This window comes from Hypanus sabinus, chromosome 13 (assembly GCF_030144855.1).
Source record: "Hypanus sabinus isolate sHypSab1 chromosome 13, sHypSab1.hap1, whole genome shotgun sequence".
In the NCBI taxonomy this organism is placed as follows: Eukaryota; Metazoa; Chordata; class Chondrichthyes; order Myliobatiformes; family Dasyatidae; genus Hypanus; species Hypanus sabinus.
In genome coordinates, this window is record NC_082718.1 from 52,652,599 (window position 1) to 52,664,798 (window position 12,200).

Sequence of the window (12,200 nt, forward strand, 5' to 3'; positions counted from 1 at the left end):
CAGAATCATTTTTTTTCACTAAGTTGTCATAAAGCAGAAACACGCCAGAACTGTGCCTCTCAAGCACAAATGAGTAACTTTAGGGAAGTTGACAAATCATTCTAACCAAAACAAGGAAAAAAGGAACAAAGCCATTTGTTCAGAAAATAAGCTCTCTGGTTTAATAACTCAGGTTAAATTAGGATATACTGGATTTAGAAGAGGATTGAACATCAGGGCCTAACAATTATCTCTGCATCACCGTATTAAACAATCTGCACCACACCATTTCCAGAAAATGTGTTGTCTCTGGTGGGCTGGAAACCCAGGCCAAACTTTAAAATCAAAACAAGTCCAGCGAGACAAAGTGAATGAATGCAAATCATGCGATGTCATTCCTTTTGTTCGGAGGAAGCATGAATTGAATGTTGCTGTATATTCTTAAAGTGTACTGAGCCAGAGAGGCCAGGTTATTATTCTCTAATGTTTTCTTCAGAGCTGCAGGAACAGTGAGGTTTATAGCTGCATTTAATCTCCTCTGTTGTAAAGCCGCCAACCTGCTCCCTGCCTTTTGTTTCCTGTGTTTTCTCTGACCGTGACCTTTTGAATGACTTCATAACTCCACATTATCCTCTCTCAGCTGGTTGTGTTGTTGCAGCCTCTCTTCACACTGCGACCAGCTGTTATTTATTAAGAGCTCTTCCCTCTGTTAATAACAACACCCTGCTGCCACCACACTGCTGATAATTGTTGACCCAGCGTTACTGCACAGTTTGCCGACTCCGGCATTCTGTGATAATTCCATAAACAACCTTCCCCACCATCGGATGGGATTTTTAAAAAAACAGGTCAGTTGGAAAAAAGGAATATTTTCTGTTACATAGCACCGACCCCATCTCTTACTCTCAACACTCCCCTCCTTCATTGCTGCTGCCATTTTAAACACAGGGATTGAGTCGTTAGACATGAATTGCAAAAGAGCCAAAATGATTTCTTGGACATGTTTTGATTTTTTTTAGGAGACCATTTAGCCAGAGATTCCACACCACCAGAAGGGTCAACAGATTCTGGGTGTGGTGGGATGTGAACTGTTAATATTACAGTGTGTTGGCCATTGCAGTTAGATGGGTCGTTGGGCTGCATGTCAAACCCATTATCAAGCTGGTTCTTGACTCTCTGCAGGATGAAGGGCGATTCAGTCGACTCATTTGTCCCACCTGTCTCTCCAAGCAAATGTCAGTGATCTAAACTGATATTTTCACATAGAAGAGTAAGCTTAGGCAAAGGGAAAATAATTACAGGACATAGAACAGTACAGCACAGGAAGAGGACTTTTAGCCCATGATGTTGTGCCAAACTAATTAAGCTAATGACACCTAATCCTTTCAGCCTGCACATGGTCCAAAATCCACTATTATCTGCACTTTCCTGTGCCCATTCAAATGCCCCTATCATATCTGCCTCCACCACCAAACCTAGCAGGACAGTGAAAGATCAAAGTAAAATTTCTGAACAGAGTCCATACATGGCACCACATACAACTCTGAGATTCTTTCCCTGTGGCCATACTTAGCAAATCTGTAGAACAGGATCAATAAACAACAAACTGTGCAAATGCAAATATAAGTAAATAACGAGAGCATAAAATAACAAGATAAAGAGTCCTTAAAGTGAGATCATCAGCTGTGGGAACACCAGAAATAGAATGAGTGTAATTGTCCCCTTTTGTTCAAGAATCTGACGGTTGAGGGGTAGGAACTGTCCTTGAATCTGATGGTGCAAGTTCTGAGTCTCTTGAACCTTCTACCTGATGGCAGCTGTGAGAAAAGAATATGGCCTGGGTGGTGAGGATCTTTAATGATGGATGCTGCTTTTCTACAGCAACGTTTCATGTAGGTGTGCTCAATGGTTGGGAGGGCTTTACTTGTGAAGTACTAGGCCGAATCCACTACTTTTTGAAGTCCAGGCACCCACCACTCTCTGTATTAAAAAATCTTGACCTATACATCTCCATTAACCATTCCCCCCTCACTTAAATACATGCCCTCTACTATTGACGTTTTAACCTGGGATAAAGGTTGACGTACGAGGTGTGTTCTAGAGCTCTAGGCCTGTACTTGCCAGAGTTTGGAAGAATGAAGGGGGATCTCATTGAGACCTTTTGAATGCTGATAGGCCCAGATAGAGTAAATGTGGAGAGGATGTGGAGGAGTTTTGGACCAGAGGACACAGGCTCAGATTATAAGGATGTCCCTTTAGAACAGAGATGAGGAGGAATTTCTCTTCCCAGGGAGTAGAGAATCTAAGGAGTTTATTGTCACCGACAGCTGTGGTGGCCAAGTATATTTAAAGCAGAGGTTAATAGGTTAGTATGAGTGTCAGAGGTTACAGGGAGAAAGCAGGAGAATGGGGTTGAAGGATAATAAATCAACCAAGATAGAATAACAGAGCAAAATGGATGGGCCAGATGGCCTAATATTGCTCCTATTTCTTACTGCCTTGTCATCTTTTGGCTCTCTATTTATGTCCCTCATAATTTTATAAGCTTATAAATGAGTTGTGTCATGTTGTTTTATAAAGGTTTCTGTGGGGCATGAGTAAACTGAATGTATATTGGGAAGTAATTTCTAGGCTCCAGCCCATGCTTTCAGCTAGTTGGATATTGAAGCTTAGAGATTGCAATCCATCTGTGCTGGTGCAGTACCTGTGACCAGCACCAACTGGATCTCTGAGAGACTGGCTAAAAATATAGACGATATACTGTAGCACCAGGGTGTTTAGCTCAGGAACTCATGAACTAAAATAGGCCCTTTTCTGGCATTTCTGACAGGACCTGTGTGTACCAACTTTACGACTGTCTTGTCCCCAACTATAGTAGGCACCAAGCTAAGCTTGCCCTGCAGAAAACAAGATAGGGGGATAACATGGCAAGGGAGCAATACAAGGTTTTTGAGTTTGAGGGCACCATACCCCAACTCCAATCAGATTAACTTCCATACTGTAAATGGCCATAAGCCTTTACAAGCCAAGTGATAGATCAAGAAGTCAGTGATTGCTATATCCAGCTCACAAGTGATTGTGAAATAAAGGCCGCAATCACTGAAGGGAGATCCAGTGAGTTACTTAACATTGAAAGGGCTGGGAGATGCTGTGTGTAAGACATGAGAGCACAGACTCTTTGATTCCCATCTATCTCCTGAATCCTGTGTAATGAGCCCCTGGTGTGTTTTTGTTAATAATGAATGATTTGCAAAATAGATGGCTTGTAGGCAGTGAAGAAGGTTTTCAAAACATACGATGGGATCTTGATCAGCTGGGTAGGTGGGCCAAGTCTAGCTAGCAAATGGCTTTCAATTTGGATAAGTGAAAAGTGAGAGGCCAAACCAGGTTAGAACTTATGCAATGAATTGTATGGTCTTGGGAAGTGTTGTTGACCAGAGGGAAGTAGGACTGGTACATAGTTCACTGAAAGTGTTGCAGTTGTTCAAGATGTTGGTGAGACTGCACTGGAGTAATGTGCAAAGTTTTTAGCTTTGTTACAGGAATAACATCGTGAAACTAGAAAGAGTGCTGAGAAGCTTTAAAATGCTTCTGCAAGGACATGAGGGAGTGAGTGAGAGGGAGTCATTGGGCAGCCTAGGACTTTATTTCCTGGAACATAGTAGATTGAGGGGTGAACTTATAGAAGTTCATAAAGTCATAAGGCCTAAAGACAGGGTGAACACACACAGTTGTTTTCCCAGGGAAGGAGATTTAAGAACTATAGGACACGGGTTTAAGGAAAAGGTGAACGATTCAAAAGTGACCTGAGGGAAAACCTCTTCACACAAAGGGTGGTTTGTGTTTGGACTAAGCTGCCAGAGGAATAGTTGAGGTTTGGCATCCACATAAAAGGATCTCAGCTCGAAATCAACTGTTTATTCCTCTCCACAGATACTGCCTGACCTGCTGAATTCCTCCAGCATCTCGTATGTGCTGCCTAGGACACATAATCTATTTCTAGGCACATCAAAAGCAGTGAACAATATCATTCTCGTTGTTACATCACACAAAGCTCAGACATCAGATGTCGGTTTAAAATTCTGCATTCAGCAACTCCTAGCCTCACTTTGCATTGCTCTAGGTGTGACATTCTGTGTGGTACTGTGAGAAGAGACACTCAAATGTAGCTTCCAATGAGTACTCATTTATTCAGCTCCCTAATGACATAGGCCTTTCAGCCCATTGAGACTCTGCTGGCTCACAGAGCAATCCCATTCCCTCTGTAACCTGCATTGTAAAGTTTTCTCTCTAATATGCTCTCTGCATGTTCCCACCATCTTTTTCAGATCTACTACACACCTATGCACTAAGGGTAATTCATAGCAGTCAGTCAGTCTATCAATCTATATTTCCTTGTGATAGAGGAAAAAAGCTCACATATTTATAGGGAAGGTATGCAGACTCCACACAGCAGCACTGCAGGGTGGGATTGCTAATGCTGAGGCAAACATTTTACTAGCTGTGCCAATGGGCTGCCTTTCTTCCCATTCTGAGCAATGATATCTGGGCAGAAATAGCATAACATAACAAAACCAATTTTAATTGAATTAATAGCTCTGTTTCATTACTTATTCTTTCTTGGACACAATCAGTAAGCCCTCCAGCCTGTATTACTCAAACATGATACTTTGTACACTGACTCACCACACCAACACAATTCATCTTCTTGGAAAGCCAAGTTAAAAGTAAAAAGTTAAGCCACATTAGAGAAAAGTAAGTGAGAAAACTGTCTTCTTACCAATCCAGACGATTTTAACAGTTCCAAGAGGTTCTTCTGGCTCTGAAATATCTTTTTCCAACAGCTGTTGATTCACTTCAAGAGAAGAAAAGAGTTGGAGTGAACTGATGGAATCTGAGCCAACTGGAGACTGACAGTGTGTCTAGAGATTCCCTGTTCTCAAGGGAATGAACCACCTCCCAATGTTACACCTACATCGTGAATCCTACAACTTAAGATGTTAAATCTATGCTGTTGGAATGATCTGCCAACTGCAGATACAATGATGGGGAAACAGCGGTAGCAGATGTTCTATGAAACTGGCTTGTATGCAGCTTAGCATGGAAATCCTGAAGTGGCAGAGGGTGGGTTTAATGCACCATCACTGGCTAAAGTGTTGAAAACCTTCGCAAATATGTGCAAGGGAAACAACCACATTTAATATGAAATGTTTTGAGATTCAGATTCATTTATTTAATCTGTGTGCAGTATATTGAAACGTGCAATGAAGTGAGTTGTTTGCATTGCCAGCCAGCACAACCTATGTTTGTGTGGGGGTGCAAATATTGCCGGGCATCTTGGCGCCAGCATAGTGTGCTTATAATGTACCACACAACAACAGCAAAACAAGCCTCTTTCCTCTCCTCCATCAACACACCCACCGATGCACACGCACAGACAGTCCTCCAACACCTAGGCAGACTGCCTCCGGGTCTCGGGCCTCCAAAAACGTAGATATCCAGGAACCGGTACCACTGTAAAATATACTGAAAATCTGAGGATTATTCTTCATGTTTAGTGTCATAATGAAGTGTTAGTGACTGATTAGCAAATTATTCATCTCTGAAGTTTAATTTTATATGTTGTAATTTCCTTACAAGTATGTTAAGGGTCTGGCATAGTGCAGTGAGTAGACAGCACATTGTAGACCAGTAGATACCTGCATTGAGTATTCTTCCTCACAATATTCTATTGTGTGATGACTAAGGTTTATGGGCTACAAGCATGTTGTCACACCAACTAAGTATTCAAAAGCTGTTCCTCTGCATGGGTAGAGTGAGTGAACAGAAGCAGATAGGTAGTGGGTCTGAGTACTAGTTTGTTAGGTGTGAGTGCAGGGTAGATCAGAGGAGGAAAGGCAGGAGATGCTGGGTCATAAACACAAAAGATTCTGCAGATGCTGGAAATCCAGCATAGCTTGAACAAAATGCTAGAGGAACTCAGCAGTCAGGCAGCATCAATGGAGAAGAATAAACAGTAGACATTTCAGACTAACATCCTTCATCAGATGGTGTGTCAAAGTATCTGTGACAGGACCAGAACCTCAGAGTGATATTTTGGACATTGGATGCAAGAGTAATGAACTAATCAGGTTGCAAACTGTCAAGCTCACAGAAAACTGTGTGGTAGAAACGGGTCTGCCAAGAACTGGAAGTGCAAACTAACACAAAAGGAAAGTTCTGAATGTTGGATCTATCTGAAGTGAGTTTGTGGCCTACATATATATGGAGCACATTCTGGGTGGAAAGGTTGCCCCTTGGGTCTCTATTAAATTTCTCTCCTCTCATCTTAAACCTGCGCCCTCTGGTTTGTGATTCACCATCCGGGGGGATGAAGTTTGTACGCATTCACTCTGTCAGAGTCACTCATGGTTTCATACTCCTCTGTCTGAGTCACCTCTCAGTCTCCTACACTCCAGGGAATGAAGTCACAAGCTGACCAATAGGGTTGGAGAACTGTCCATGTATGTGGGTGGGTGGGAGTGGGAAGGGACTTGTTTTGCTGTTGTTGTTTTGTTGCTTGTGGTGATCTGTGTTGTTCTACCGAACATTGTGGGCATGCTATATTGAGACGGAATGTGTGGTGATGCTTACAGGCCTTCCCCAGAACACCTTTGAGCATGTTGGTTGTTGACGCAAATGACACAGTTCACTGTGTGTTTTGATGCAGGTGTGATAAATAAGTCTGAATCTGAAATCTGAAATTTTAGGTCTAATATTACACCGAAGCAGGCTATGTATGTGCTATAAAGACCTGCCTCTACATGATAGATATTATTTGGAAGTTACACGTGATCACAGCTTCTGGCACTGAATCATCCCAATCTGCATTCTGCATTGTCATAGATTTATTGTTCTCTCCTTTCTGCTTGCGCACTTTGTAGATCAGGTTATATTTGTCATGAAGTACCTGACTCTTGGCAGTAAGCCATTTTCTGTGCTTTCATTAAATACCATGTGGGTAGGCCATTACTTGGTTAAACTGATAACTTGGGTGCTCCAATGAATTTGTTGTTCAAGGACAATATAGAGTGCTGACTAACTGTGCATACAACAGTGTGTTTAAGTCTGTCAGCCTAAGGCTGGGTGGTGTTCTTTAACACTTGCGTTAGGATGATGTAATGTAGTGCTCAGGGCCAAAGTTGTTCTCAATTGGCCTCTGCATTTGATCATGGTTAAACTGAAAGGTAAGGAACTCATTTTATACAAAACTGTGGCATCTTCCACAGACAGTGAAAGACAAAACTTTGAAAAATACCAGGAGCTTCTGTAAAGGTGTTATTTTTCTTTTCTTTAATTTCAACATCTGGGACCCACCACTGTATTTGATCAATTGAATTTTCATCAGAATATTTTTCTAACTTGTAATACCTCAGTGGACAGCATCAGGAGCCAGTGAATATTCCCAAAATGCTAAGTTATAGAAGATGGATATTTGGCTTTGGGTCTCATTTCATTTAAAACCTTTTCTCTCTCTAGTTTTTACCAGATGGTTCTGCGCCAGATGCTTATGTGAAGATCTATCTCTTACCAGATGCAAAGCGGATGACCAAAAGGAAAACAAATGTTGTTCAAAGAAACAGCAATCCAACATATAATGAGATTGTAAGTACTCTGAACATAATTACTCATGTTATGTTAGCTAGAAATAGGAAGTTAAAAGAAATCCATTCAGCACTTTTCCCTGCGTCTCAATTCAATTTAATTATCTCAATACCATATCACATGCTCAGTCTCCATATCCCTTTATGACTCTGCATTTTAGAACATTGAACAGTAGAGCACAGAATAAGACCTGAGGCTCACAATGTTGTGTCACCCCTTTAATCTACTCCAAGATCAATCTAACCCCTCCCTCCCACATATCCCTTGATTTTTCTTTCATCCATGTCCTTATCTAAGAGTCTCTTAAATGCCCCTAATGTATCTGCCTCTATCACCACCACAGGAAGTACATTCCAAGCCTTTACTGTGCTCCGTGTGAGAAGAAAATCTGCCTCTGATCTCTCCCCATACCTTCCTCCAAACACCATGAAGCTATGCCCTTGTATTAGCTGTTTCCATCCTGAGAAAAAGTCTCTGCTTGCCCAATCTATCTGTGCCTCTTATCATCTTGTACACCGTTATCTAGTCACAACTTGTTCTCCTTCATTCCAAAGAGAAAAGCCCAATCTTTTGAAGTCTTCTTTCCTCCTTCTTCAGTAACTTGTCCTTCATTGCCTTCTGTGGTAGAGAATTCCACAGTTTCACCAGGCTCTGAATGAAGATATTTCCAAAAAGACCACTCCCACCATGGACACCCTCAATACTCCCTCCTCCCATTGGGCAGAAAATACAAAAACCAGAAAGCACAAACCATTAGGCTAAAGGAAAGCTTCTATCCTGCTGTTAAAAAACTGTCGAATAGTCCCCTTAGATAATATAGATGGTCTCTCAACCCACCTCATCGTGGCCTTTCAATTTATTATCTACTTGCTCTGAACTTTCTCTGTAACTGGAAGACTATATTCTTAATAGTGTTATTGCTTCTCTCTTGTAGCATCTTGATGAAATTATCTATATGGCAGGCAAAACAAAGATTTTCACTGTGCCTCAATACATGTGACAATATTAAATGAAGCACCGTTTACCTACATGACTTACCCTGCATCCTAAGTCTGTGACCCTTTGTTCTATGCATCCATCCATTCCATCCTGCTCTCCTCCAACCCAATACCTGGGTAGCATCCTTCCAAAGTCTAGCCTATCTAACCCTGTCAGAATTTGTACTTCTTAATGAGATCCTCTCTTGTTCATCTGAACTCCTGTGGATGTAAACCTAGTCAACCTAAGCTCTTCTCATAAGACTGTTCTGCACCCCAGGAATCAGGCTGGCTAGCCTTTCCATTGCCCTGTCTGTCAATTATATCCTGCTTAGTTAAAGGGAAGGATATTTCACATAATACTGCATGCATGGTTCACCAAGACGATGCATAAATATAGCAAGACTACCTTGCTGGTGTACCCAAATCTTTCTGCATGAAAGGTCAACACATCATTGGCTTTCTGAACTGCTTGCTGCACCTGCATGCTTTCTTTCAGTGGCTATTGTACCAGGACACCCAGATCCCTTAGTTCATCAATATTTTCCATTCTATCACAACTTAAATGACACCCTGTCTTTCTATTTCAGCTGTAAGTGGATAACTTGACTGCTATCCATATTATCCGCCTGGTATTTTCTCACCCATTCATCTTGTCCAAATCTCCTTGAAGCCTATTTGTATCTATCTCAAAGCTCACAGTCTCACTGGTTTTGTCTCATTAGTGATTTAAAAATATTTCATTTGACTCCCTCACCCAGATGATTGATATTTATAGTGTATAGCAGGGCCCTGGTTCATGCAGTACCATCCAATAAGTCCCATTTATTCTTTCTCTGTTTCTGGATCTATTGACCGATTTTCAGTCCATTGCCCATTTAGAATCCTTAATCCCATGTATGTTTAACTTTGCACACTCATCTCTAATGTGGGATTTCATCAAAGACTTCATAAAAATACAATTACACCTCATGTACTGCTTCACCCTTATCTATTCTATCAGTAACATCCTCAAAAATATTGCATAATTTTGTCAAACATGAATTCCCTCTCATAAATTCATGTTGCCATTGTCTAATTCAGTTGATTTATTTTAGATTAGTTGTCACATCGTTTATGAAAGACATAAGCATCTACCCTACTTCTGATTTTGTCTAACAGGTCTACAGTTCCCTCTTTTCTCTCCTACACCACTGTAGTCTGCAGCAACCATAACTCATTGAACTCTCCCAAAGGAATAATGTATGGGTGCTATTATAAGCTAAAAGTGCCTCACACAATCAGCATTCTCTTTCCCAAAGCTCCTTTCCATAAATATTTTGGGGAATAACCATGGATTCAAAGGAGAAGACAAATTCTAACTCATTGGGTTCAACAATTCCCAATAACTTCAAACCATCTAATTTCTGGATTTTTCTCCTCCAAAAGCTCCAAAAGTGTGATCTTGAGTTATGAACAGGAGTTATATAACTGTAACTCTACAGCTTCAGAAAATGCTGGCAAAAGTTATTGCTCGCAGTGTCCATTTCGTAAAAGGCATTTCAAACCCTAATCTTTGAGGCAAGATGTAGAGTTCTAATTACACTGGACAACAGTTTTTTTTTGCAAGTGTTGCTTCCTCTGAATTTTTCTTCGTTTATGATAGATTGTTTGAAGCTGAACACAAACACAATTTCAGACTAGTTGTATCATGTGGGAATTTGGAGAAATAAGAAATTAACCTTTATTGAATATAATGCATTTAATTGCATAATTGTGATGACGCTTTGCAATATTTCAATTAAGCTAAAAATGTTTTGTTGATGATTTTCATTTGTACTGAGTGTCCAAGGCTTCTCACTTAAGTGTCCAACAATAATCAGCCAGCATTGCTGGATTTCAGTTGCCATGATACAATTTCTCCATGACTATAATGTCCTGGTGAAATCTTTCACAATGCTCATCACTGACAGCACCAAGATTTGCGGAGAAGAAGTGTAAATGGGAATGCAGAAAATGAATCTTTAGTGACATGTTGCACCTCATGGTTTTATATGACTGAAGCATGTTGTCAACTAGCTGCACGTAATTTGGTGATCTGTAGTTGCCAAGAAAATTTTCAACAACATCCTTGGATGCCTTCCATGTGATTTTCTCTGGTGAAACTAGAAGTTTTTAAAATTGCCTGTCATTGATGATCTGTTTGATTTGTAGACCAACGAAAATGACATTTTTAATCTTGGCATCAGTTATTCTGACTTGAATGATTAATTGAAATAAGAAATATGTGTTTTTTTAAAACAATGGTGCATGATAGGGAAATTTCATGATGATTTTCTTGATCAGCAGCCCAAAATCTATAAGATATACCCAAAAGTATTCAGGAAGCAAAACTTCTGTTGTCCAGTGTTATTGAATACTGTGGTAATTTATGAGGGAACATTTTGCCTGATACAGTTGATATGTTTTGTTTTGATTTATCATATAACTATTACTCAAATTTACATTGTGTGTTTTGGTCTCAAAAGTTTAAACACTGGCAGTGATTTCTCTCAGCTCTTGGAGTTGGGCTCAGCTACTGCAAAGCTCTGTTTGTGAAATTGCACCTACAGTGGCGTAGGACTAATTCCAGATTTGTGCTGTGTTGAGTATGGCTTCTCTATAGGAAATGAATGATTGCAGAATTATCACCACTGTGTCTCATCAGGGCAAGGGATTACTGAATAAGCTACCTAGAGAACACTTAATTTACAAGATTACCCATTTTTAAAAGGATTTAAAGTTGGCCTTACCATGCCTTACTAACAATCTGAATTGATTCAGAGGTGGGAAGAGATAGTAAGTAAAACTAAGAATGATTTACATCACATTCTTCTGGACTCCATTATTTGTCAAAAATGTATCAAAAGATGCTTTTGAACAATTACAAAATAATACGTTATAGATATAAAAAAAGTCTTTAAAGACACCATTCCAGATGACAAAGATTATACACATTATTCCAAACTCCCTACTGTACAACTAATTTTAGTACACTTGGCTGCAGTTCTAGATAATTACATTGTTCATAGTGAATCATCAAGTCCTTAGAGTTCATTAGTAAATTAATAAATCTCTTCTAAGTCATTTTTATGGTCTGAGACAAGGCATCTGCTGTGATGCTACTAAATGGGTTTAGTATTTCCAATCATAGTTTAATGGATTATTGGCTCAGCAAATGTGGATTGACTAGAGAGGATTGTAACAGGACTATGAATGGCTGGTCCTCAACCTCAACAACGTTCCCGGTTCTAGTTACACATCTGGTGTTGATGCACCATCAATAACTCTCGGAGATGGGAGGTGAACGATAGGCTTTTATTAGCAGCAAAAGGGAGCATGGCATCTCGGAGACTGAGGGAGGAGCAGTGCCCCAATCGCCTTTATACCGGGGTCTGTGGGAGGAGCCACAGGAGCAGTCAGAAGAGGGGGGTGTCCAGACAGGTATACATAGTTTACCACAGGTGGCTTGCAAGTTTATAATCTAGACTCAATCGTGCCTACTTTTCTATGCACCAATTTTGTAAAAAGAAATGCCATTTTGAATACTGTGTGTTTTAAAACAGAGCTGCTTCCTGTTCA

The 12,200-nt window shown here is 40.4% G+C and overlaps 1 protein-coding gene across 12 annotated transcripts in view; it reads left to right on the forward strand.

Annotated features, from left to right (window-relative positions):
• The window catches only part of LOC132403864 (phosphatidylinositol 4-phosphate 3-kinase C2 domain-containing subunit beta-like), a 255,698-nt gene that overhangs the window by 237,817 nt on the left and 5,681 nt on the right, over positions 1 to 12,200 (forward strand). For 10 of the 12 annotated variants that reach the window (XR_009515373.1, XR_009515375.1, XR_009515371.1 and 7 more), the window contains one exon: positions 7,498 to 7,623. Coding sequence is in view for 6 of the 12 variants with exons in the window: in XM_059987618.1 (XP_059843601.1) it covers positions 7,498 to 7,623 (126 nt within the window). In the remaining 6 variants the exon portion in view is untranslated. Of the gene's footprint in view, positions 1 to 4,823; positions 5,104 to 7,497; positions 7,624 to 12,200 lie in introns of those variants that run through there. The other 2 variants (XR_009515374.1, XR_009515372.1) reach the window with 1 other exon arrangement.